At 51.2% G+C, this 23,172-nt stretch overlaps 2 protein-coding genes across 2 annotated transcripts; one reads left to right on the top strand and one right to left on the bottom strand.

The window, feature by feature from the left end:
* Positions 1-4,526: 4,526 nt before the first annotated feature.
* Positions 4,527-14,366, top strand: LOC134554958 (gastric triacylglycerol lipase-like). Its single transcript, XM_063406165.1, has 10 exons — positions 4,527-4,694; positions 5,931-6,046; positions 6,187-6,304; positions 7,024-7,222; positions 7,461-7,570; positions 7,714-7,850; positions 8,318-8,455; positions 8,569-8,640; positions 9,674-9,742; positions 11,381-14,366. Exons 1-10 carry the CDS (start codon positions 4,577-4,579, stop codon positions 11,612-11,614), a joined length of 1,311 nt encoding a protein of 436 aa, XP_063262235.1. The 5' UTR covers positions 4,527-4,576; the 3' UTR covers positions 11,615-14,366.
* Positions 14,367-16,710: 2,344 nt separating this feature from the next.
* Positions 16,711-20,582, bottom strand: LOC134555140 (lipase member M-like). Its single transcript, XM_063406496.1, has 9 exons — positions 20,484-20,582; positions 20,076-20,193; positions 19,446-19,644; positions 19,224-19,333; positions 18,788-18,924; positions 18,488-18,637; positions 17,920-17,991; positions 17,619-17,684; positions 16,711-16,944 (listed from the first exon to the last, which is right to left on the bottom strand). Exons 1-9 carry the CDS (start codon positions 20,580-20,582, stop codon positions 16,711-16,713), a joined length of 1,185 nt encoding a protein of 394 aa, XP_063262566.1.
* Between the last annotated feature and the right edge of the window lie 2,590 nt (positions 20,583-23,172).

Here is a 23,172-nt window from a genome sequence, read left to right on the forward strand (position 1 = left end):
ACGGACACGCCCATGGACACGGACACGCCCCGGACACCGACAGGCCCGGGCACGGACACGCCCATGGACCGCCCTTGGACACGCCCCCTGATGGGCGGGGCCTCCGCGCCGCCGCGCGCCGCCGGGGCGAGCCACGCCCATGGGCGGGGCGGGGGAAGGCCGCGCCCACAGCCCGCACCTGTGCGCATGCGCGGGAACCCGCGGGGACGCACGGGTGGGAACACACCTGGACAGACAGCTCTGTACGGGCACACCTGGACAGACAGCTCTGTACGGGCACACCTGGACAGACAGCTCTGTACGGGCACACCTGTGCTGGGCACACACCTGGACAGACAGCTCTGTACGGGCACACCTGTGCTGGGCACACACCTGGACAGACACCTCCGTACGGGCACACCTGTGCCGGGCACACACCTGGACAGACAGCTCTGTACGGGCACACCTGTGCTGGGCACACACCTGGACAGACACCTCCGTACGGGCACACCTGTGCTGGGCACACACCTGGACAGACACCTCCGTACGGGCACACCTGTGCTGGGCACACACCTGGACAGACAGCTCTGTACGGGCACACCTGTGCTGGGCACACACCTGGACAGACAGCTCTGCACGGGCACACCTGTGCTGGGGACACACCTGGACAGACAGCTCTGTACGGGCACACACCTGGACAGACAGCTCTGTACGGGCACACCTGTGCTGGGCACACACCTGGACAGACAGCTCTGTACGGGCACACACCTGGACAGACACCTCCGTACGGGCACACCTGTGCTGGGCACACACCTGAACAGACACCTCTGTACGGGCACACCTGTACACACACAGCTGGGCACACTCCTGAGCAGGGCACATACCTGTATGTGCACACCTGTACAAACACACACACACCCTGTACATGCATGCCTGCCTGGTGCACACACCTATGCACACACAGGCATCCCTGTGTCACACACCCCTGTGTTACACACACCTGTGCCACACACCCCTGTGTCACACACACCTGTGTCACACACACCTGTGTCACACACACCTGTGCCACACACCCCTGTGTCACACACACCTGTGTCACACACATCTGCCAGTGGTCCAGGCATGCTCCAGAGCTGGGTCTGACCCACCCTGAGTGAGCAGCTTCTGCCGTATCAAGTCCTGCCCACCTGGAGGTGCTACACAGCAGGAACTGCTGGGGGGGTGTGACACCTTCCCGAAGGTGCTGGTGGATCGTCTCCAACACCTGGCCGGTGTTTTGCAAGGAGCCACGGCTCCTTGATGTGAGGAAAATGGGATGCTGGGCCCAGAGCAAATAGTGCTGAGGGGTGGTGACATTGCATGCACTGCCTCTGCCCCAGGAAAACAAACTCCCGTCCTGAGAGCCCCGAGAGTGGGCAGCTGGGGGAAGGATTTGGGTTGCTACCCTCACCCAGCTGCGTGGGTGAGAGAAGATGTTCCCAAAAGCTTCTGATAGGATCGTAGTGGTATGGGGGACACCAGAAGCCGACACTTTGGCAGAGGTGTTTAGCAACAGATGGGTGTGAAGCTCCACAGAGCTGCTTGCAGGCAGGTGTTGGTGATGCTCATCTTCAAAGGGAGCTCCGAGCTGGCCCCAGGGCAGGTGTTGTTTCATAGGCACTTCCTGGAGAGAGGTGGGAGCCCCTTGTCTCCCCTTCCATGTGTTGTGGGACAGTCATGGAGCAGGACATGTGCTTATTCTGGGACTTTTTAAAAATAAAAACAAAAGATTGACTGTGTAACTGACTGTCCAACATGTAAGAGTTTACAGCTGTGGATTCCCATTTGGTGGGAGGCTTTCTCTTCTTGGCTCCCTTGCCCTGGAAAGAAGCCTCAGGAGGTTGTGTCACCTCCTCAGCACCTTTTGCAGAGTTGGCACCTTGTCCCATTCCCTGCCTGCTTGGATCCCTCCCTCCAGGTTCTGCTGTCTCCCAGAGGGTCTGTGGGGTTGTATTTCTGCCTGGCTGGGCCGGGGATTGTCACCACCATTTGCTTGTGTTTTTGTGAACAGGAGATTTCTCAAAGCTCATAAATATCTGGCCTCCTGGCCAGCAAATGATTCTGTGTGTGAGATGTGCTTGGGAACGGCTGATGGCACTGAGTGCTCACCTGGACTGTCACTGCCAGCTCAGCGTGCCAGTGAGTTCAGCAGGCTCTCTTACATGTAGAAGCAGGTAGGAAAGCAGTCACAGAGCCACAGAATACCCTGAGCTGGAAGGGACCCACACGGCTCATCAGGCCAACTCTTGGCCCTGCACAGACACCCCAACAATCCCACCGTGTGTGGAGCTCTGGGGAGCTCCCTTACCTGCGGAGCCTGGGCAGTGCCAGCACCCTCTGGGGGAAGAGCCTTTCCCTGATCTCCAGCCTGACCCTGCCCTGGCACAGCTCCAGCCCTTCCCTGGGTGCTGTCCCTGTCACAGAGAGCAGAGTTTGGAGCTGCAGCCCTCGGTGAGGTCTGACCTCAGCGTGCTCTGCTGCAGCTGAACAAACCAAATTACCTCAGCCAGCCCTTGTGTAGCCCTCCAGACCCTTCACCAGCATCTCTTTGAACGCTTTCTAACACCTATTAGATGTGGAAGAGTATTAAGGTATCATTGCAATTGAATAGTTGAGGTCAAGAATTAGGACAGAATCCCTGACAGTAATTTTATAGAAAACCTGATGATTAAACTTGAGCATGATGGGCAGTGCTGAAGTTTCCACTGCAATGGAATAAGCTCTGTGCCCACCTGATGAACACGTGGGGACTGCCAGCAAAGAAAGCAGGAGTGATGCAAGAGGGCTGCAGGAGCTGGGTGAGAGCTCCAGTGTGTGACACGTTCCTGCTTTGGGGCTGAACACCTACCTGAAGTATGTGCTGGTGGCAGGCAGCCCTGGATGAGGGCAGGGCATGGGGACACTGATCAGGAGCTGTGGCACAACAGCCGTGCTGGAAATGACCTGGGAAGGATGGCAGGCCCCAAACTGGATACGAGCCAACAGTGTGCTCTCCCTGCAAGGATGGACAGCCCCGACCTGGGCCACAGGAGTGGACAAGGGGCCACATGGCTGCTGTCACCCCTGCCTAGTTTGGTGCAAGGGAGGTGACATCTGGATGCCACGTTCAGTTCTGAAGTGCCTGGGGAGAGGGATGTGAGGATGATCCATAGAGGCTGACGAAGTGTCAGTGACCCTGCAGCAGGAGGTGGATGGAGCTGAGTTTACTGGGTCTGGCCATGCAGTGAAGTTCAAGGGACTCTCCTTGAGCCCATTCAGCCTCTGCAGTGGTGGTGCTTCAGCAGGAGCTGCTGACCCTTGACTTGACCCTTGGGAGGCTGGAGCATCTTGTAAGACCTGTGGCAATGTCCTGCTCTTCAAGTGCCACAGGACTCTTTTGGGTGCAGCCTTCATCTTGCCCCTTCCAGTGCCTCCAGGTGAGCATGACCAGAGCTGCTCTGCCCTTTCCCTGGAGTGTAGAGTTCCATGATCTCTTTTCTCAGAAGGTGAAAGCCAGAGGTGTCTTCCTCAGAGCAGTGTGGCTTCAGTACCCGTGAAACAAAGTCACCCTTAACCTCCAAACCTCTACATTACAAACCCCTGTCCTACTGTGTATTTATAGAAGTGGGACAAACTGACAAATCTAGGTGCATGCCTTGGACACATCTCAGGGCCATTCCTGGCTGACAGACAGAAGACACCTTTCCCTACTGACCTTTCACCGCAATTTCCAAAGCAAAACAATCTAGGAAGGAAGGGCAGGAGGCAGCCTCAGCCCTGGCACGGGTGATGGAAAGGGATAACTCTCCCTGTTGGCAGGACACTTGTAGGGTAAGGCACTTAGGTACTCCTCATACCTTCCTGTAAGGGTGTGAAGAGCAAGGATGTTGTGATGGGCTGACACAGCTCCATCCCCCACCCCAAAGTGGGGCAGGTGGAGGGAACTGGAAGAGCAAAAGTGAGAAAACTGGGTGGAGTGATAGACAAGGTACTGAGGGTTGCTCTGGCAACTTGGCTGTGTCCCATGCCTGTGCTATGAGGGAAGGGAACTCCATCCCAGCCTGACCCAGTACAGATGTTTTCAGTCCGTTGCCTGGGATTTAATCTCCATCTCACACGTGGCATCTTTGTATAACAAGAAGCATCAACATTTCTAATCCACAGCTAGTGGAAATCCATTTTAGACTTTGATCTTTCCTGGCAATAACTTAATTATGTCTCTTGTAATAAATAAATAAAACCACCACTGAAATGGGAAGCTGAGAACTTTTTCAGCAATACCAATTAAACCACTTTATTGATGGAAATCACCTCCAAATGTCCACAGTCATTTGACTCTGCCTAAACAGTATTTAACCAGCCTCCACAAACAAATGCTGGGGAACTGCACTTTCTAAACTGTGGTGTTACCTAGTGATTTATATGTTCTGTGTCCCGGGGTGTTTACACTTGCCACCCCACCCTGCAGCCAGTTCAAATAGGGCAGTCTCCAGAGGGATGCAGAGCTCTGCTCCGTGCACCAGCCAGGGGTGACAGCCCATCCTCTGGCACTGCCGTGTGCCACATCTCCATCTCCTCCATGCTGGGCATCTCTTCCCTGCACTGCCCATCCTCTCCAGGGACTGACATCTCCCCGTCTCCTCCTGCAGGAGCTGTGCCACCCCTTAGCTGGGCTGGCTGCCTTCACTTCTGGACAGGTGAGTGTGGGAAAAGCACGGGTAAAGCCGGGTCTAAATGTGGGTGTGACACCTAGGACTCATGGCACTCACAGCCCATGCTTGCCTCAGAACAGGGGACCAAAATCTGATTTGCTGGATCAGTTCTAGAGGCTGGTCCAGCCCAATTTTTGTAGTGGTGTCCAATGTTATAGTTGTTGGAGGGAGAAATCCTGCTCAGACCTTCACCATCATCTCCCTTGAATTCTTTCTAACATTTACTAGACGTAGAAAAGTATTAAGACATTACAATTAAAGAGTTGAGGCCAAAAGAGGAACACCAAGAATGCACCAAGAATCACAAACAGATACAAACAGGATGTTTGTGATGCCTCCTGCCCATAACTGTGTGCAAAACCCGCTGTTCCCATCTGCCTCCACCACCTCCTGTGGCAGCTGCAGTCTCCAGCACTGAGTGAATGCCTCCCTCATTGAGTGAGGGGGTTTTTAAGCTGTGTTAAACCCAGTGTCACTAAGGGAGGTCTAGATCTGCAGGAAGATACGTCTCCCCATTTTGCATATGGATTTGCACTTTAAAATGTCCTTCTCTGAATTAAATGTAATCAATTCTTGTCTTTTACGCCATGATCGAGGAGAAGGGCGAGTGGTTAGAGATTTTCTTTTCATGACTTTATTTCTGCTTAGAGTGGGAAGGCAGAGCTGGATCTTATTCATCCTCTCTCTCCTTCTTGGGGAGGTTTGGGCAGTGGTGCCAGCAGGTGATGCAAACACCAGGGTGATGGGACAGAGCTCTCCCTCTTGACCATCCCCTTTCCTGGAAGAGAGACTGGAGAAGTGGCACTGCATGGTCACTGACAGGACAAGCGACACCCTACATCCTTTGGAATGGGAATTCAATGGAGGTCTGAGCAGTCTGGGGTAGTGGAAGGGGCTGGAATGAGAGAGGCTTTAAGGTCCCTCCCAACCCAAACCATTCTGTGATTCCATGATTTTAACCTCTTGCGGTTCCCCGAGTGCTGCAAGGACTGTTGCCTCGCCTCTTACTGGAATTCCTGAAAGTCTGTCCCACCTCCCAGGAAAGATCCCTGCTGAGATGTGTTTCCTGAGCCACCCCACGTGCACTGACGCTTTTAAGTGGTCATCCAGGCCACCAGACAGAGTCTGAGTCCTACCTGGGGCATTTCCCTGCCCTCATCTCTCCTTGCCCTGCTGGACACGGCTTTCCCTGGCACTGATTCTGTGGCTGTGTTGTTGCAGGCACAGCGAGGATGTGGCTGGCTCTAGCTCTGGTGTCCGTGTTCCACGGGATGGCATCGGGGGAATGCCTCTTCAATTCCCCATCCCCTAAGAACCCAGAGGCAGGGATGAACATCGTAAGTAGGATGACATGGGAGAGGAGGTGGGAAGTGTCCAGAGAACAGCCACCATTAAATAATTATAGTTAAATATCACATTCAGTGTTTTCCCTTCAGGAGCCTTGAAAATGTTCTTGTTGGCTTCCTTCTTGTTGCAGAGTGCAATGATCTCCTTCTGGGGGTACCCCAGCGAGGAGTATGATGTGGTGACAGAGGATGGCTACATCCTCCAGCTGAACAGAATTCCTCACGGGAGAGGAAATGCCGGGTGCCAAGGTAAAACTGATGCCACACGGGACTCAGATGCCTCGAGCCGTTCACTGGGATACCAGGGCTTGTGCAACAGGGTTTTCAAGTCTCCCTGTGGCTTGGCATCTGTGGCATCAGTTTTGATGGATCAGAGCTTGTCAGGAAGGCTGATCCCTTGCCAGAGATGTTTCCTCACCCTTCATGGACCCCTGAGGGCTGAATGTCAGGCTGCAATCCCAGCAGTGCGACACAGCCCATCCATCCTGCTGGCACACCCTGGCTTCTCTCCAGAGCCCGGCTCCCAAAATGTGCTCCTGCAGCCATTTGATGGGCCAGCAGAGTGGCTTGGTACTCCCTGAGCAGCCTCCAGGGGATCCTCTTGTCCTGTGAGGGATAGTAACTGGGAGGAGGGGTTAGATCCATGAAAATTGCGTTTTTCCTATCACATCCCCAGGCTCCTCCATGTTTGCCTACAGAGCTCCCTGGAGCAGCCCAAGCTCTGCCAGCACTCCCAGAGATTTTGGGGATAAAGACCAAGATAATGGTGCAGCTTAGCAAATCTGCTTTTTAAATGAAATCTAGAGGAACTCCAACACAAACCTCCACAGATTTTGACTGCCATGGGGATAACACTTCATAAACTGTCTCAAAAGGCGACAATAATATTAAAAATAATTAATTTATTTCTAATTATTTATAAAATCTCATTAAAAATAAAGAGAGTCATCATGCTACCCGTCTTGCAGGTGTGAGACCCGTGGCTCTCCTGCAGCATGGTCTCCTTGCAGAAGGCAGCAGCTGGCTCACCAACCTGGCCAACAGCAGCCTGGGCTTCATCCTGGCAGACGCTGGCTACGACGTGTGGATAGGAAACAGCAGAGGGAACACCTGGTCCAGGAGACACCAGGTCCTGACTCCCAACCAGGATGAATTCTGGGCTTTCAGGTAAATGGGCTTGAAGATCTCAGAAACAGCTGAATTCTGTCAGGGTCACCCATGCCCCAGCTGGGGGATGAGTGAACCAGGCTGGACTGAAGCTCATCCAACTTATTTTGAGTGAAAACCCCAGTGAAAATTCAGTAGGATGAAGCAGCTTGTGGGGTGGCCCTGCCCTCCCTGCTGGTTCTGCGGTTTGCTGGTGATGGTTGTAGATGCTGCAGGACGTCTGCTCTTCCTTCTGCAGCTTTGATGAGATGGCTAAATATGATCTCCCAGCCATGATCAGCTTTATTGAGCAGAAAACAGGACAGAAACAGCTGTATTACATTGGTCATTCCCAAGGCACCACTATAGGTGAGTGGGTCCTTTTGATGACAGCATGAGAAGCCTACATCCCCTCTCAGATTTGTAAAATTACTCACTGAAATTAAACTATGTGCATGAGTGTCTTGAAAGAATAAACAAATTTTTTTCTACTTTTTTCCACCGCTCCCCAGGTTTTATAGCCTTTTCCACGATGCCCCACCTGGCTCGGAAAATCAAGGTGTTCTTTGCTCTTTCACCTGTGACCACGGTGATATTTTCTCAGAGCCCAATTAGAAAACTCTCATTCTTTTCTGACTATGGGCTTAAGGTTGGTCTGCACTATGTTCTGCACAGCCAAAGTGTTTTCCACAGGGGTTGTGAAATGATCTGTGGAACATTTCAGGTCATTTACAGGGAGGGGAGCTCTGAGCTCTGTCTGTTTTCAGAACGAAGGAAAACACATCTCGCTACAGAACCTTTCAGCCCTGACCCAAATTCACTCCCCAAAATGTTCAGGCAGAATTAGATCCAAAACACTGGTGAATAAAACTGATGCAGAGGCTGTGAATTGAGCCCCACCATTTAAAGCAAGAGCATAATGAATGTAAGAGGTCAGGCCCATAAGAAACAAGGAACAGAAGCATTTAACTTCTGTTAAATGTTAAATGTTAGCAAGAGAGGCTTCACTATGGGCAACCTTAATGTGGGAACAAAACGGAAGTCGCAAAATGGTGATGCTTTGGGGAAAAGCATGACCAGACCTCCTGTTTGATGAGTACATTTGCAATTTTACAGGAGCTGTTTGGCACCAGGGAGTTCCTGCCACACACTGCCCTGGGGGAGCTGGTCCTCTCCAGGTTCTGTGTCTGCTCCAAGGTCTGCAAGCACATCTTGGCTAGGGTTTTCGGGTTTAACTGGAAGAACACAAACATGGTAGGTGGGAATAAATTTGCAGAGGGTCCTTCTGCAGGCCAGAGCCTTGGCAATGCCCAGTTTTGTGGAGCCAGGTGAGTCCTCCTGTGCAATGTGTGCTCGTGTCCTTGCAGAGCCGATTCGATGTGTACGTGGGACACACCCCGGCGGGGTCCTCAGTCCAGAACATAATCCACTGGCTGCAGGTAAACCTTCCCAGGTCCCTGCCTGTGCCCAGCACAGAGTCACTGGTCCCTTGTGGGCAGCCTGCTGTGCTGGCACCTCTGTCAGATCTTTGTGGGTTTTGTTTTCACCCCTCCGTAAAACGCTTGGCAGATTTTTGAGCCCAATGGCCCCAAAGGAGTGGATCTGTCCAGAGAAACACTTGGAGCTGAGCACCCTGCATCCACAGCAGGCACATTTCAGGGGCCTTGTTTCAAACCAGCTCCACTCTTGCCCTGCAGCCTGAGTGCCATTAATGGTCAGATTGTGGCAGAGGTGTATCTGGACAACAGCCAATTAAGCTTATTACTGATAGAGCTGATTATTTCTCCTTCTTCCCTTTGTGGGCATGAGAACAGTGGCCACCAGATCCCTTTGACACTGCAGTTGTGTTCTGCTGCCCTCATTTTCTCTTCCCCAAGCTACAAATTTCTAGATTTTTTTAAATTTTGTAGATTGCAGGTTCAGTCTGTGCACCTTCTCTGAGGTGTGTGGCACAGGCTGTACTCAGGGCACAGCTTCTTCCCTGGGTGGAATTCCTGCTCAGGGACCCCAGAAGAACTCTGTGAGGTTTGTAGCAAGAACACACACTCCCTTTTCTGAAGTGCTGCTGCCCAGTGGAGGGATCAAGCCACGGCCATGTCGACCTTGCATTGCTGATGGTCCTGTTCCAGTTAGAAAAGAGGTGTTCAGAGGCTCCTTCTGTCTTTGATTGTGCCAATTCTCCAGCCCACAGGGAATATTTACAGTTCTAAGCCCATTTTCCAGAACATTTTAATTTCTTTCCATCCCAGCATTATCCACAAACATTTGAAACATAATCTCTGTCCATTTGTCCAAAAACCACCACAATAATTACTTGTGCTGGGCCCAGGGCGAGATCTGTGAGACATGCTTGAAAAATCCTGCCAGTTCAGTGATAAAAACTAACTTTTGAGATTTGACTTTTGAGGGATGACTGCACCCCCACAGAACTGTGCTTCCACTTAGACCACTGCATGTCTGAATTTGCTGCAGGGAGTCCATGGTGGGGCACTGAGAGCTTTTGATGGGGGGCACGAGTACAACAGCCTTCGCTACAGACAGGTGAGGTGCTTCCAATGGCCATGGCCTTCCCTTTCCCTCTTCTCTTCCCATTCCTGCCTGGTGTGACTCCTCTTGATGTATTCCTCTCCTCACAAAACTGGAAGTCAGGATCTCTGCTTGGAACAACACCATTTTCCATTCTCAGCTTTATTCTGCAAATACCTTTTTAATGGAACAAAACCCTTTAAATTAGACGCTTTCCCCTTTCCACAGGATAAGGGGAAATGGTCTCATGTTACATCAGGCTGAATATTAGGAAAAAATTCTTCTCTGAAATAGTGGTTAAGCCTTAGAACAGGAAAAAAAAGCTTCTTTCTTCCTTAAAAAAAAAAAAAAATCGTTCAGAAAGCAGCGTGCTCCTTAACTGGATAAATTACACTGCAGGTAACGCAAGGTGTTGCTGACAAATCACCTCATGGCAAGTCCGTAGGGTGTGGAGCTGAACTAACCCTCCAGAAACGTTTTCATTTCAAAAACTTGCTTCCAAACTCTTCCCTGCTGTCACTGGGCTGAAGGAAGGGCTGGTGAAACATCACCATAAACTCCAGGGCTGGTTGGGAGGGAGCTTTGGAGGTCCCCAGTCCAACCTCCTGCTGGGAGCAGGCTCATCCAGCAGCACTAAACCAGGGCAGCCAAAGTTCTGCCTCCTTATCAAAACAGTCTGTAGTATCAGTTTCTGGCAGAAGAAAATTGGTAGAAGAAGAATTTCTGGTAGAAGAAGAATTTCTGGGCAGAAAGAATTCGCTACTTAATTTTAATTAAGTTAACCTAGTAAATTGTGGCGCTCAAGGCCACGCTGCATCTCTACTGGTTTCTCTGGAAGAAAGGAGTCCTACTTGTTAGAAATTAGATGCTTGACACGGCCAACATATCAAGCAGCAATTCAATTTAATAATTAATTAATTAGCATGGTAAAGTGTGAGCAAAGACAGTGTGCTGGGTACAGTGGAAGGATTTTCCCTTCCGACTGCACACCGATTGCTGGACTTGCTGGTATTTTATTAGCTATATTCATACATATTCATAAGCTTTTCTCAGCAGTTTCTATTTCCAATTTTTAACATTATTCAATACCTATTGTGGTCTATCTTAAATTTCAATATTCCAGGATGTACATCCAGGATATATATGCCAGGTGCTGGGGTCCAGCTTCTGTTTTCCAGGTCTATCAGTCTTTGATAGTGATGTTCAGTTTCCTTTTTTCAAGAACCATAAATCAGCGAGCTGAAATCTTTCTTCTGTATCCAGGATGGTTTTTTTACCAGTCTGTGAGAAAGCCTTTTTACATTCTAAAACTACAGTTTAAAATTCTTTAATACAAAGCAAGCTTCTAAAGTTATAATTCAAAGACACTTATTACAGAATAGCTTGAGATTTATAATAGGTAATTGCGAGCAAAGTTTGTTCCAAAACCTTCTTCCATGCTTTCCTCAGTTGTTTATTAAAACTCATCTTTATAACTGTCCCATGGCCGTGTTCTGCAATTACAATTGCACAGATTCTTTTTATTTCCCTGACACAAAACGCAGCTTTGTATTTCACATCCTTTTTATCTCCCAAAGAGCAGCACTCCCTCTTGCAGTTTGCTGCAGCCCAGCAGCCTCTCCTCTTGGTGAAAGCGCTGTTCCCTCTCCTCAGGCCGGGGCGCCCTTCTACAGCGTGGGGGCCATGGAGGTGCCCACGGCCGTGTGGAACGCGGGGCAGGACTGCCTGGCCGACCCCCGGGACACGGCCCTGCTGCTCCCCCAGCTCAGGAACCTGCTCCACCACAAGCTCATCCCCCACTGGAACCACCTGGATTTCGTGCTGGGCCTCGACGCCCCCGAGGTTTTGTACCGGGAGATCCTCGACATCATGAAGGAGCATCCCTAAAGATGCTGGGTTTGCCAGATATGATTTTTTTTCCTGATTTTTTTCTGAGACAATTACTGCTGTCTCTAGAGGATTTTGAAATTCCTCTCTATTTGGACCACCTGAATATAGTTAAAATATTTAATATGGTTAAAATATTCTGCTTTTAACTGGAGCAGTGACAGGGTGGGGAGAGGAGCCTTCATGCTATTCCTAGCTGGCACTGCATTGCTTTTCTTTTTCCACTGTCTTTCTTTTTCCTTTTTATTTATTTTTGTGTGTGTGTGTGTCTTCATCAGTGACACAAAGCTCATTGTTGCTGTCTCAGGTCTGGCACTGTTATGCTTAAAACCATCAAGGTGGATCAGAAAAAGATCCCACAGATCTGTGGTGAAAAACACCAGAATTAGGATCCCAGAATGTCCTAGGTGGGAAGGGACTTTAAAGCCCATCCAGTGCCACCCCTGCCATGGCAGGGACACCTTCCACTGTCCCAGGCTGCTCCAAGCCCCAAAGTCCAACCTGGCCTTGGGCACTGCCAGGGATCCAGGGGCAGCCACAGCTGCTCTGGGCACCCTGTGCCAGGGCCTGCCCACCCTGCCAGGGAACAATTCCTGCCCAATATCCCATCCAGCCCTGATCCCTGGCAGTGGGAAACCATTCCCTGTGTCCTGTCTCTCTAGGCCCTTGTAAATAGTTTCTTTCCATCCTTCTGCCTTCAGTGGAAGGGCATCTCCTTAGGAAAAAAAAACGAGTAGTAGTGGGTTTGAATTCAATAAAAACTATAATTAATCACATTTTTAATGTGGCTTGGGCTTTTTTTTTTTTTTTTCTTTTTTTTTCTTTTTTTCTTTTATTTTTTTTTCTTTTTTTTCTTTTTTTCTTTTTTTTTTTTTTTTTCAGTGACTGGGAAGTGAGAAATGCATAAATCCTGAAGAGAAATTACAAGTCAGATAGTCCAGCATGTGATTCTGGTGCAGAATGTGTAAAATCCAAATAAAAAGGAGCTTAGGGCATTCACAAAGTGCCTGTGTCTTAGGGTTGATCTGAGAGGTTTGGTAATAAGATTGAGTGGTGATCTCAGAGGTGCCGTGATGTATTGATGATTATTTTCTTTAGCCTGAGGGAAGGGCATTTATTTTACAGCAATAAAAAAATTGGCTATTTCTGTCAACCAAAATCCTGAGGCTCATCAGAAAAATCTCAATAAACATGTCAATGGAGCAACCACCAGAAGAATCAGCTTCTTTCAGGGAGGGAGAATCCAGCTGTGAGGCAAAGCAGTATTTCATGGAGAAATTACTCAAAATCCTGCACAGGAGTAGGGTCCGATTTTCAATTTTTAGAATTTCCTGGAAGATCTGCATCGCCCTGAAAAGCAGAGTACATCAATCAGGGGCTTGGGGGGACTCCAGAAAATAAATTTGGGGGAGAGCAGCCACTCCAAGCGTTGCTGTGGGTTATCTTTGCTGACAGAATTGCTGGCTGTCATTTGCTTGGCAGAAGTCAAGGACAGAGGCTCCTCCCTGGTGCTGGATGTCCTTGTGCTGGCCTTGCTGGCCGCTTCCTTGGGGAAAAGCTGCAGTAAATAATTAATGATTCGCTTCTTTTTTCACCCGTTTTCTTCCTAAGTGTGTAGCTTCTGCCTCATCCCAAGAAGCTTTCTGCAAAATTGTCTTTTTAGGTAATGCTCTTCACCTAATCTGTTTATTCAGTTTGTTCAAGACAGTCCATTTCCAGTAAATACTCTTCTCTCTACTAAGAAAATTGCTTGTAAATTCTATCGGGCGATCAGATTATCGGATTTGGATATTGTTTGCTTTTCTGTCTTTAAGAGATTCTCTAAGCATCTTTCTTTAGTACAAATTCTTGCTTAAGTTAATCCTATTTAAACACATCTCCCCTTTTTTTTTTTTTTTTTTTAAGAGTTTCTTTTCTGCAGAAACAATTTGCCCAAAGCCAAAAAAAATTTAAAACCACAGCTTCACTTGGTATTTTGCCATGGGGACAAAAGGGCTTTTCCTTGATTGCTTTGTCTCCTTTTGCTGTGCCAAAATATTTTCTTTCCCTTTCAAAGCCCTGAAACAAAGCTGTGACCCAAATCCTGGCTGAAATGAAAATAAATCAGCTGCCAGCAGCGGGAGACATTTGCAGAGGAGACACGTGGCACATGGCAGGACCCAGAAGGTGCAGAAGTAAATGAGGAAAGAACCCCCAAATCGTCCCCTGGGGTCAGGAGGGTACAGAGGGGAGACCCCAGGGTGGCACAGCATTCCCTGCCTCTGCTCCCAGTGGGCACCCAAGCAGCTGGGAAACACAGTGCAGACCAAAAATCCCAAATTACTCCACAGCCTGCTGAGTCAGCAGGTTTGGCCTTTGGCTGGCAGGAGAACACTTCCCCAAATAAAAGGCTAAATAAATAAACAAACAGCCTTTGGCCACGGGGCTCGTGGGCTCCTGGGAGAGCATGCCAGGTTTGACTGGCACCAGTGGCAGCCAGACCTGCTGGCCCTGGGCTGCTGAGCTTCTCTGATTTGGTGAGCAGGTTGATTCTCCTGTGAAAGGATTGGGCAGCAATGTAAAACAGTGGTCAGGACTCCAGGCGCTCCCAGCTTTGTGGGTGGAACAACAGCAGGCTGTTATTTCCCTCGTTAAAGGTACTTGAAGTGTGTTGTTGGAAGGTGCAGCCCTAAACACAGACGTGACCCACCCTCAGCACCCTCAGCACCCTCAGCACCCTCAGCACCCTCAGCACCCTCAGTCCCGTGTTGCAAATCGCTGGCAACAGCCTCCAATCCCGTGTGCCAACCCCTTGCTCCTGCCAACCTGTTATTAGGCAACCTATTGCCAGACTGACTGCGATGTGGATCCTTCTCTTCAGGTGCAGGGCAGGGGTTGCAATATCTTTGCAGAGCCTGAGCTGGGGTGTGCAGAGACCCCCAGTGTGGCTGGTGCTGGTGCTGGTGGTGCTGGTGGCACCACCAGATGCTTTCCTTACGAGGATGGATGCTTTGAGCCCAGCTTTGCAGCCCCACAAGCTGCTCGGCTGACGTCAGTTTGGGCTAGAGAGCAACACTTTATCCTTTAAACATATTTATCTCTCTGTTAAAAGGCGGGGGATGCAGAGGTTGCAAATTAATCCCACTGAGGTTTAATCCGCCCAGGCTGTCAGCATTTTTATTTTCTTTGGATTGGAGGTCCTAAAACCTTCTGCTGTGGGTGTCTTTTGCCACATGCAGGGACTTGCAGGCAGAATCCTGCACAACTCTACAAACAACTGCTGGCCAGCACATGTAATAAATACAGTGGTGGGTCTGTCCCAGATGATATGCAATAAACAGAATAAATGAATCCCAAGTAATAAATAGATGGGGCTGCTAGGCTGAGCACGAGCACGCACACCATGATGAGTGGCTCTGCTGGCTGGGCAGTTATCAAGGAGATGGGGAGATGTTGGTGTTCCTTGGAAAACCTTGGGTTGCTGTTTCTCATCATCCACCTGGTCAGGTTTTCACACCGAGGTTTTTCTCCAGAGTCCTGGAGTTGCTGACAAGATAGAAACAGCTCAGTCCTGGTCACTGGGCCCCACCAAGGATGCCCTGTTGATACAGATGATTTTTCTGGTGCCAAATTCTGGCAATACCCTGCCATTCCCATCTCTGGCAAGGTGAAAGGCACATGCAGAGGACTCATCCACCCTGGTGTGGGCTGCTCTGCTCCTCCAAGCTGGCAGATGAATGGCTTTGGGGAGTGCAGGGGTTTTCTCTGAAGTAGTCCTGCTGATAAGGTGCAATCCAGAAAGGGAGATCCTCAGCCTTGCCAGATGTCCCCAGCACCTGAAACTAAGTTACGGCACTACCAATTCCTGCCCTGTTTAATGCAGCACAAATGTGGGGAAAAAATACTGCAGCTTTGATTCCAGAGAGTCAGTAATGAGCTAACCCCTCCAGGGTAAACAGAGTGGCTGAAATTTATTCCTCTAGTAGTGACTTTCTTTTTCATTTCAACAGTAAGGAGCTAAACAGGATGAGCAAGAAAAGCCTGGCAAGAAACCATGTGATTGGAGAGGGATAGCTGGGTGGATTTGTGAGGTGAGAAAGGGCTCAGCCTCTCCTTGCACATTTCATCACCAGCAAATCACCAGTTCTTGAACTTCACTCTGCACAGGAGGATCTGGTGAGGAGAATCTCCTGCTTCTCTGCCCTTCGCCAGCTGTGCCCAGCTCAGAGCCCCCTGGGCCAGATGTGGCCTCTTACCACCAGTGGCTGTCACAAGGTCACTTTCCTCCCCTCCTGTGCCTAAACCCACAAACCACAGCACGTGCTCGATTCCTGGAGTAAAGTTTCGTTCTTGGATTGCTCTGAGCCTGCAGAAGCTGAAAAAAACCCCCAACACGGCAGGTATCCTGCAAACCCAGCAAGCCCAGCAAGGCGAGGGCTGGAGCTTGGCTGTGATGCAAGACTTTATTGCAATCTCTACAGACACAGAGGGCAGGCAGGAATCGCAGCATTGCGTTTGAAAGCATTCAAGCAGTGTGGAACAGGGGGACAGGAGACATTTTTAAGCAGGGCATCCCTCACAGAAACCCCGTGTCCCAAGGCACATAGGAACAGGTGACTCCTCCATCCTGGGGCAGCATGTGGATGGATTCATGGATGGGTTCATGGATGGGTTCATGGATGGATTTGTGGATGGGTTCGTGGATGGATTTGTGGATGTATTTGTGGATGGATTCATGGATGGGTTCGTGGATGGATTCATTAATGGATTCATGCATGGATTCATGGATGGGTTCATGGATGGGTTCATGGATGGGTTCATGGATGGGTTCATGGATGGGTTCATTAATGGATTCATGCATGGATTCATGGATGGGTTCATGGATGGTTTCATGGGTGGGTTCATTAATGGATTCATGCATGGATTCATGAATGGGTTCATGGATGGATTTGTGGATGGATTCGTGGATGGATTCATGAATGGATTCATGGATGGGTTCATGGATGGATTCATGGATGGATTCATGCATCGATTCATGCATGGATTTGTGGATGGATTCAGGGATGGGTCCATGCATGGTTTCATGGCTGGGTTCATGAATGGATTCGCGGATGGATTCACGGATTCTCCTCCATCAGGATCACCATCTGCCTGTACAGGCGCTCTGGGGCGTCCAGGCCCCAGTGGGGGTCGTAGTGGTCCCAGTCAGGGAAGTACTCGTGGTACACAACGTTGGCGAGATGGAACAGCAGACGCTGGGTCTCAGGAGGGGGCGTGACCCGGTCCTTGCCCCCGCTCCACATGGCCACGGGCACCCTCATGGCTTCGATCGGGTAAAAGGGCGGTGTCAGCTGGGAAGGGGAGAAGCACTCCTGTTACCTGGGGGCTCTGATGGGTGGGGCGTGATCCCCCCAGCTGTCAGAACCCTGGAGGCTGAGAATCTCAGGCTTCCTGTGCTAAAGGGCTCTGACCCTCACGCAAGCACTACATTTTTGGTCTGAGGCTGTGGAACAGGCTTCTGAAGTTGAGTGGTGGCGCTGGGGTTGTGGGTGTGTGGTTTGAACGTAATTGTGTGATCTCACAGGGTGCAAAACTTGGGATTTAAGGTTTTAGTATATAGTAATATGTGTAGGGCAGTATGGAGGATTTGGGGCTTTGTCTGGTTCCTTCTCCGCCTTCTTCTCCATGGTTTTGGGTGTTTTCTTCATATTGGGTGAAAAAGGGGTCTGTGTTGCGGACCTTGGGTGGTCAATTATTGGGTCAAAGGTATAGGTAATATAGCTGTCATCTCGTTATCGGGTAATTGGCACTTAGGGGGACCTTGGAAAGAGTTAGAGACACCTCCATTTTCTAACTTGCTAGTTAGAGCTCACGACCCATGAGACTTTACTATAGGTAAGAATTAATAAACACTGAGTCCGAACACGAAGAATGCATCCTGTGCATTAATCCTGGCTCTAACACGAGGAAAAGAAAATAAGAAACCCACACCCATCCCCATCCCAGCCAGCCCCATCCAGCTCACCCTTTTGTACTTCTCCAAGTTTCTCGGCCCATAGTCAAACTGCGTGAAATGTGCAGTTTTTGCAGTCTGGAAGGAAGAGGCAAAGGGTTAATGCAGGTAACACCCTGGATCAGCCCCCCGCCCCAGACAGCCTGGGTTTTGAGACACCTTGGTGCAGCAGCTTAAAAATTCCTTTCCTCTCTTGGCTTTGATTTCACCCTCTTTACCTGTTTCCAGGGTGAATGAAGCAGCATTTGAAAATACCACGTTCACAAGTTAAAAGAAAGAAAAGTTAAAGTAGTTATAAAATCATAGTCTCTACCTGTCCCCAGTGCAGAAGGTTTTTTACTGATGTATAGTCTGGAAAATGAGACAGGTACACATCCAGTCGGCTCTACAGGAAAAAGAAAGTATTTTCTAAGTGAGGATGGGATGGGATGAAAATCTGTCTAAGCAAAAAAACTAAAATAGTCTGTCTTATAACTGCGATATAAAAGTTATATATTTATATAGCTCTTTATTCTTTAGCAGCTTTATTCTGCTCAGAGCTAGAAACAGCTTTCAAAGGTAAGCCACTTAATCAATATCTTAAAATGGAAAGACAATTGGTCCAGTCATTCTTTGGTTATTTTCTTCTGTAAACTTGTTGAGTGTCAGCCAAAAATGAGGCAAGAGTTTCTTTTCCCTAAGAGAGGAGACCACAATTCTCTTATCAAAGTCTCCATTAGGTTTAACACTCTGACACCAGTGCAGGAAATCTCCAAATAACCACTGCCTTTTACACCTTATTTTGGGTGTTTATACTCATTGTCATGTCTCATTAACTATCTCCAGGTGTCTAGGAGAACCAGAGAGGGCTGTGTCCTGGACAGAGAGCCTGGTGCACCCACCAAGTTCAAGTTCTCCGAGTCGTACCCTCCGGCAGCGAAGATGCTTTTGGCACACGATTTAGCTGCCGCCCAGTCTCTGCTGCAGCTCTCAACACGGAGTGGCCTCTCCTCCCTCGGCATCAGAACCAGCTCTCTGGTTCCAAATATCTCCTGCAGGAGCACAAGGAAATGTTAGAAACGACATTGGGAGCTCCAACACCCTCCACAGGTGCAGGATGGGTGCACAGTGGCAATGCAGGGGCAGGAGTTGCCCAAAGTCCCTGGATTTTGGCAGTAACCACCCACAAACACCTGCTGTACCTTGAGCACCCGGTCTGGTAGAAAGATGGGCTTCCACAAAAGGCCCTGGGCATGGCGGAAGGTGTACACAGGAGCCAGGGCAAAGAAGAATTTGATTTTCTTGGCCAGATGTGGCATGCTGGAAAACGCTATGAAACCTGAAAAGCAGCATGAGATCACAACACAAACCCCAGCCCACCCCAGCCCCTGTGTTTGAGGTGCAGGGTTTGAACAAAAAACGCTCCTGGATGTCAGCCCAGCCCGGGATAGATGGGCAGGACGTGGCAAAAGCCTTCCCATGCAGAAGGGATGGGAAGGCAGGCGGGGACAGCAGCCAGAGCAGCCCTGCTGCCAGCAGTGTCCAGTTGGGGATGGACATTGACACTGATGCCTCTTTCCCACAGCAACGCCGTGCCCTGCTCCCACCCACCGCCCTCTCCTCCCCCTCCCCACTCACCCAGGGAGCTGCCCTGACCATGGCCAACGTAGAACAGCTTCCTCTGCTCAGTTTTCACCAGGACAAAGTCCACCATGGCCGGGAGGTCGTACATGGCCATCTCGTGGAAGCTGCGTGGCAAAGGGAGAGCCTGGAGGAGATTCCCACCTCCCAGCCTCCCTCCCAGCAGGGGCTCAGCGCTGGCAGCCCTGCGCCCCAGCCCTGTCCTGGGTGGTCCCCAACCTGAAATCCCAGAACTCCTCGGAGTCGATGGACAGGTTGTGGTGCCGGCGGGACCAGCTGTTGCCGCGGTTGTTCCCGATCCAGACATCGTATCCCGCATCCGCCAGGACGAAGGCCAGGCTGTTGTCAGGGAGGTTGTCCACCCAGTCACCACCATCCAGACAAAACCCATGCACTAGCAGCACGGGGGCCTTGGATCCTGAAAGAGGAGAGATGAGGTCGTTGACAGAAGATGACACCTTTTCCACCTGGAAATAAAACACTGCTGTGCCTCTTGATACTGTTTTCTGCAGGAACGTTAAATGTTCCCTTCTCTTGTTATTTCCCTGGTTATCATGGTCCTATTTTTGTGTTTGAGGGGCTTTTGTCATCCCACGCCCTGAGCCTGGACCTTGGGGCAGGGGTTTGCTGCAGGAAAAGAGCCACTGGGGCTTTGCTGGGTCACACTGCCCCATCCCAGCTGAGCTCCTGAATCCCCAGGGACAGCTCAAGGCAGCCAGGAAGAAACTCCTCATCCCTCTTCCAGCTGCCCAAACCATGCCCGAAGGCACAGCTATTCCCACTGTTTCCTGTTGCGCCTAGGCAGGGCCAGGGTCAGAGCTGGTGGCCCCTCGGTGAGGCTGAGCCCACCTGAGAGCCCAGCATCCCCCTTGCCGTGGGGAATCCGGTTGAGGCTCAGGAAGTAGCCGTCCTCTGTCATCACGTCGTACTCCTCGCTGGGATAGCCATGGAAAAGGATCTTCTCGCTCTGCAGGGACAATGGTGTGAGGGCAGAGCGTGACCCAGCGCCCCGTGCCTGCCTCAGCTTCACCCACCCCTGCCACCCACAATCCCACGATTCCACCCGGAGGAATTAAACAGAGAGCAGGGAGAGGCCAAGCTCAAGCTGAGGGCATGAAGTGAGTAACATCAGACTTCTGATGCCCCGAGCCCCACAAAGAGGCCAGGTGCAGGTGCAGGGAAGGGGTGAGCCAAGCTCATCCCTCGGGAAGGACTTTGGGATACCCGTGGGGAAGTGCAGTGCCCCCCAGCACTTACGATGTTCATGAACCTCTCAGGGTTGTAGATTCTTTCAGCACCTGAGGTGGCATCTTCCAGCCCCTGGGCCAGGCACAGGGCCACCAGCAGCAGCCACATCCCACCTGTCCGCAGCACCTGAGGGATAACGGGGCTGGATGAGCGGGGCTGGGGGAGCTCCAGGGGCACAAGGAACACTGTGCAGTCCCCGCAGCCCACAGGGAGCAAGTGTCTACAGCTCCTTGTGCAGTTTGGAACCCACCCCAGGCCTCTCTTAGTGACCATTCTCATCCAGTCCAGCTCTAATTGCAGCCTTCAACAGTAGTGTCCCTCCACTCCCTGCCTGGGAAAAGCATCAGGGGGCCTTCCCAGGAGGCTTTCGGGGAAAGCATTTCAGGGGAAGAATCCTCCCCCAAACAGGAGGGGTCATGTCAGAGCTCCACCCTGCAGGAGCTGCCCTGCTCCATCCCTGCCGTGGATGCCTTATAGATGCCTGCCAGGCGCTCCTGGACTGCCCTGCCATCCACAGCACCCAGCCCAAGGCGTTCCAGACTCAAGGGCACCTCCAGCAAAGTCCAGTTCCCTTGATGATCCTGTTGCAGGAGCTGAAGATGGTTCTCTGCCTCTTTGTTTTCCCAGTAGCCTCATTGCATGGAAAGCTTTCCTGCCAGGAAAACCCACCTGCTGCAGAGCACCGTGTGGGCCACAGCAAAACCTCCCTCTCACACCAGAGAGCAAAGGGCCAGCTCCAGCCCTGCTCTGTGCTCAAGGCCTCCACTGCACCTGGGTACATCACATCAGCTGTGATGGCTGAGGGAAGGAGAGGCTGCATTGCTCTGATCCCACAGACAAAGCACATCGCAAAACCCGATCCGTCTTTGTCCTGCCCAGCTGCCCAACCCCACTGGCCACGACTGCAGGCTGCACTCAGTGCAAATCACCACTTTTAGGTGCTTTTAGTGCTGTAGCCCTTCAGCCTGCTTGTGGAATGAAGATAGAAAGGATAGCAGGAAGGCAGGAGCTGCAGTGGCTGGCTCTTCACCCAGCTCAGTTGCACACAGACAGAGGCAAGACATTGCAGGCCATGCCTGAGGGCATCAGAGACTGACCAGTTGCTGAAATAACCACTCCAGTGAGCACTGTGGGTTACAAGGGATGGAGAAGCCAGGCCTGCTCAGGGATCAGGAGATGCCAGAGAGAACAGTGTGTTCCCCAGTGCTGTTTTCTTGTTGCTAAATCCACAGGAGTTTCACACCAATTGCATCCTCAGGTTGAGCTTGTCACTTAGGAAAGAGCTTCTTTCCCTCAGGGTTACATCCCCTGTCCAGAGAGGCGTCAATTCCCTGCCAGGTTCTGCCCCCATGGTCCATCTCCCTTAGATCTGCACCCAACCCTGCACTTCACCATGTGCAAGGGGACCTTCCACTGCTCCACGGCCAGCACTGTGGTTTCTGTGGCCCCTGCACACGTCATGGTGAGAGTGTCCTCCTCTCAACACCCCTCTCCCAGCTCCCGAGGCGTGGCACTGACATCTCCCACATGCTGGAGGTCACCCCCATGCCCAGGGCTCTGCTGCCCACCCCAGTGTCACCCAGATGTCAGAGTGGCACACCACGGTGGCTGTGACCGGTGACAAGCTGTGCCCACAGGTGTCAGAGCTCAGCAGTGACAGAAGCAACTCCTCCTGCCATCCCAAGAGGTGGCAGAGAGGGAAGGGTTAGTCCCTGTGCCTGCCTGTGGCATTCAGCAAGCACAAAAAGGCTCCTGGGCTGGGGTGTGAAAACAGGGGGGGAACACAGAAAGAACAGCCCAGATGACATCCCCCACTCCCTGCACCCGCTCTGGAGGTCACACAGGTCATCAGAGTTGTGCCCATCCGCCGGTGACCAGCGCAGTCCAGAGCATTCCCTGGAGGAGCAGAGGCCAGCCCAGTGCCTCACAGGGCACTGGGACCTCACAGAGACCTGCCCACGCTGCCCAGAGCTCCTCCAGCCCTGACTGCCCATCCCCTGCTGGCAGCACATCCCACCAGCCCAAGCCAAAGTGCCACTGTGCTGCGAGTCCCTGGGCATGGGCAGCCAGGGTGGAGGAGGGCAGAGGTGGTCCCTGCTCGTCCTCAAAGCTGCTGCTGCTCCCAGGCACCAGCCCTGGGTAATGCAGCCAAACCCCTGCACCCCATCCCTTTCACAGAGCCAAAAAGGATGAGGACCCAGGAAAATGTCTAACCACCAAGTTCTCCATGCATAAAATGCACAGATGGAGTGATAACTACGCCTCTTGACTTGGCTGGGATCCTTCCTTTCAGCAACAGCCTGGGCTAGAAGGAGAACAGGAGAACATCAACCTGACCTGCTGCTTCAGGCCCTCCATGCAGTCAGCACTGAGGGAGCCAATCCTCTTGGCTTATAAGGACACCCAGAGAGGCTGGGACTTGTCCATCCACACCTGGAAGCCCATCCCCTCCCCAGTCCCACAGCCTGGTGATTCAGACACTTCCCAAACCCCAGCAGCAAAGAGCCACATCCCAATGTCTGGGGAACACACAGGTCGTGTGGTGTCCTCCAGCTGGGAGCTGCATTTTTGGCATTCCTTGGCAGAGGGATTCCAGTGCTCTGGCAGGTCACAGGCTGCTCATCCTGGCTTTCCAGGTGTAGGTACCTGCTGGTAACAGGGGTCAGCACCAGGTTCAGGGACAGGGCTCAGGGACCAT

Source organism: Prinia subflava, chromosome 9, assembly GCF_021018805.1.
Source record: "Prinia subflava isolate CZ2003 ecotype Zambia chromosome 9, Cam_Psub_1.2, whole genome shotgun sequence".
Classification (NCBI taxonomy): Eukaryota; Metazoa; Chordata; class Aves; order Passeriformes; family Cisticolidae; genus Prinia; species Prinia subflava.

Bases quoted from the DNA above. Each gene is read 5' to 3' on its own strand.
- LOC134554958 (XM_063406165.1), top strand. From the start codon at position 4,577: ATGCTGGGCATCTCTTCCCTGCACTGCCCATCCTCTCCAGGGACTGAC. The intron at 7,571-7,713 runs GTGAGTGGGTCC...ACCGCTCCCCAG, and splicing joins TTCCCAAGGCACCACTATAG to GTTTTATAGCCTTTTCCACG. The intron at 8,456-8,568 runs GTAGGTGGGAAT...GTGTCCTTGCAG, and splicing joins ACTGGAAGAACACAAACATG to AGCCGATTCGATGTGTACGT.
- LOC134555140 (XM_063406496.1), bottom strand. From the start codon at position 20,582: ATGTGGCTGCTGCTGGTGGCCCTGTGCCTGGCCCAGGGGCTGGAAGAT. The intron at 19,334-19,445 runs GTTGGGGACCAC...TTTGCCACGCAG, and splicing joins GAGGAGTTCTGGGATTTCAG to CTTCCACGAGATGGCCATGT. The intron at 18,638-18,787 runs GTACAGCAGGTG...GTGCTCCTGCAG, and splicing joins TACCAGACCGGGTGCTCAAG to GAGATATTTGGAACCAGAGA.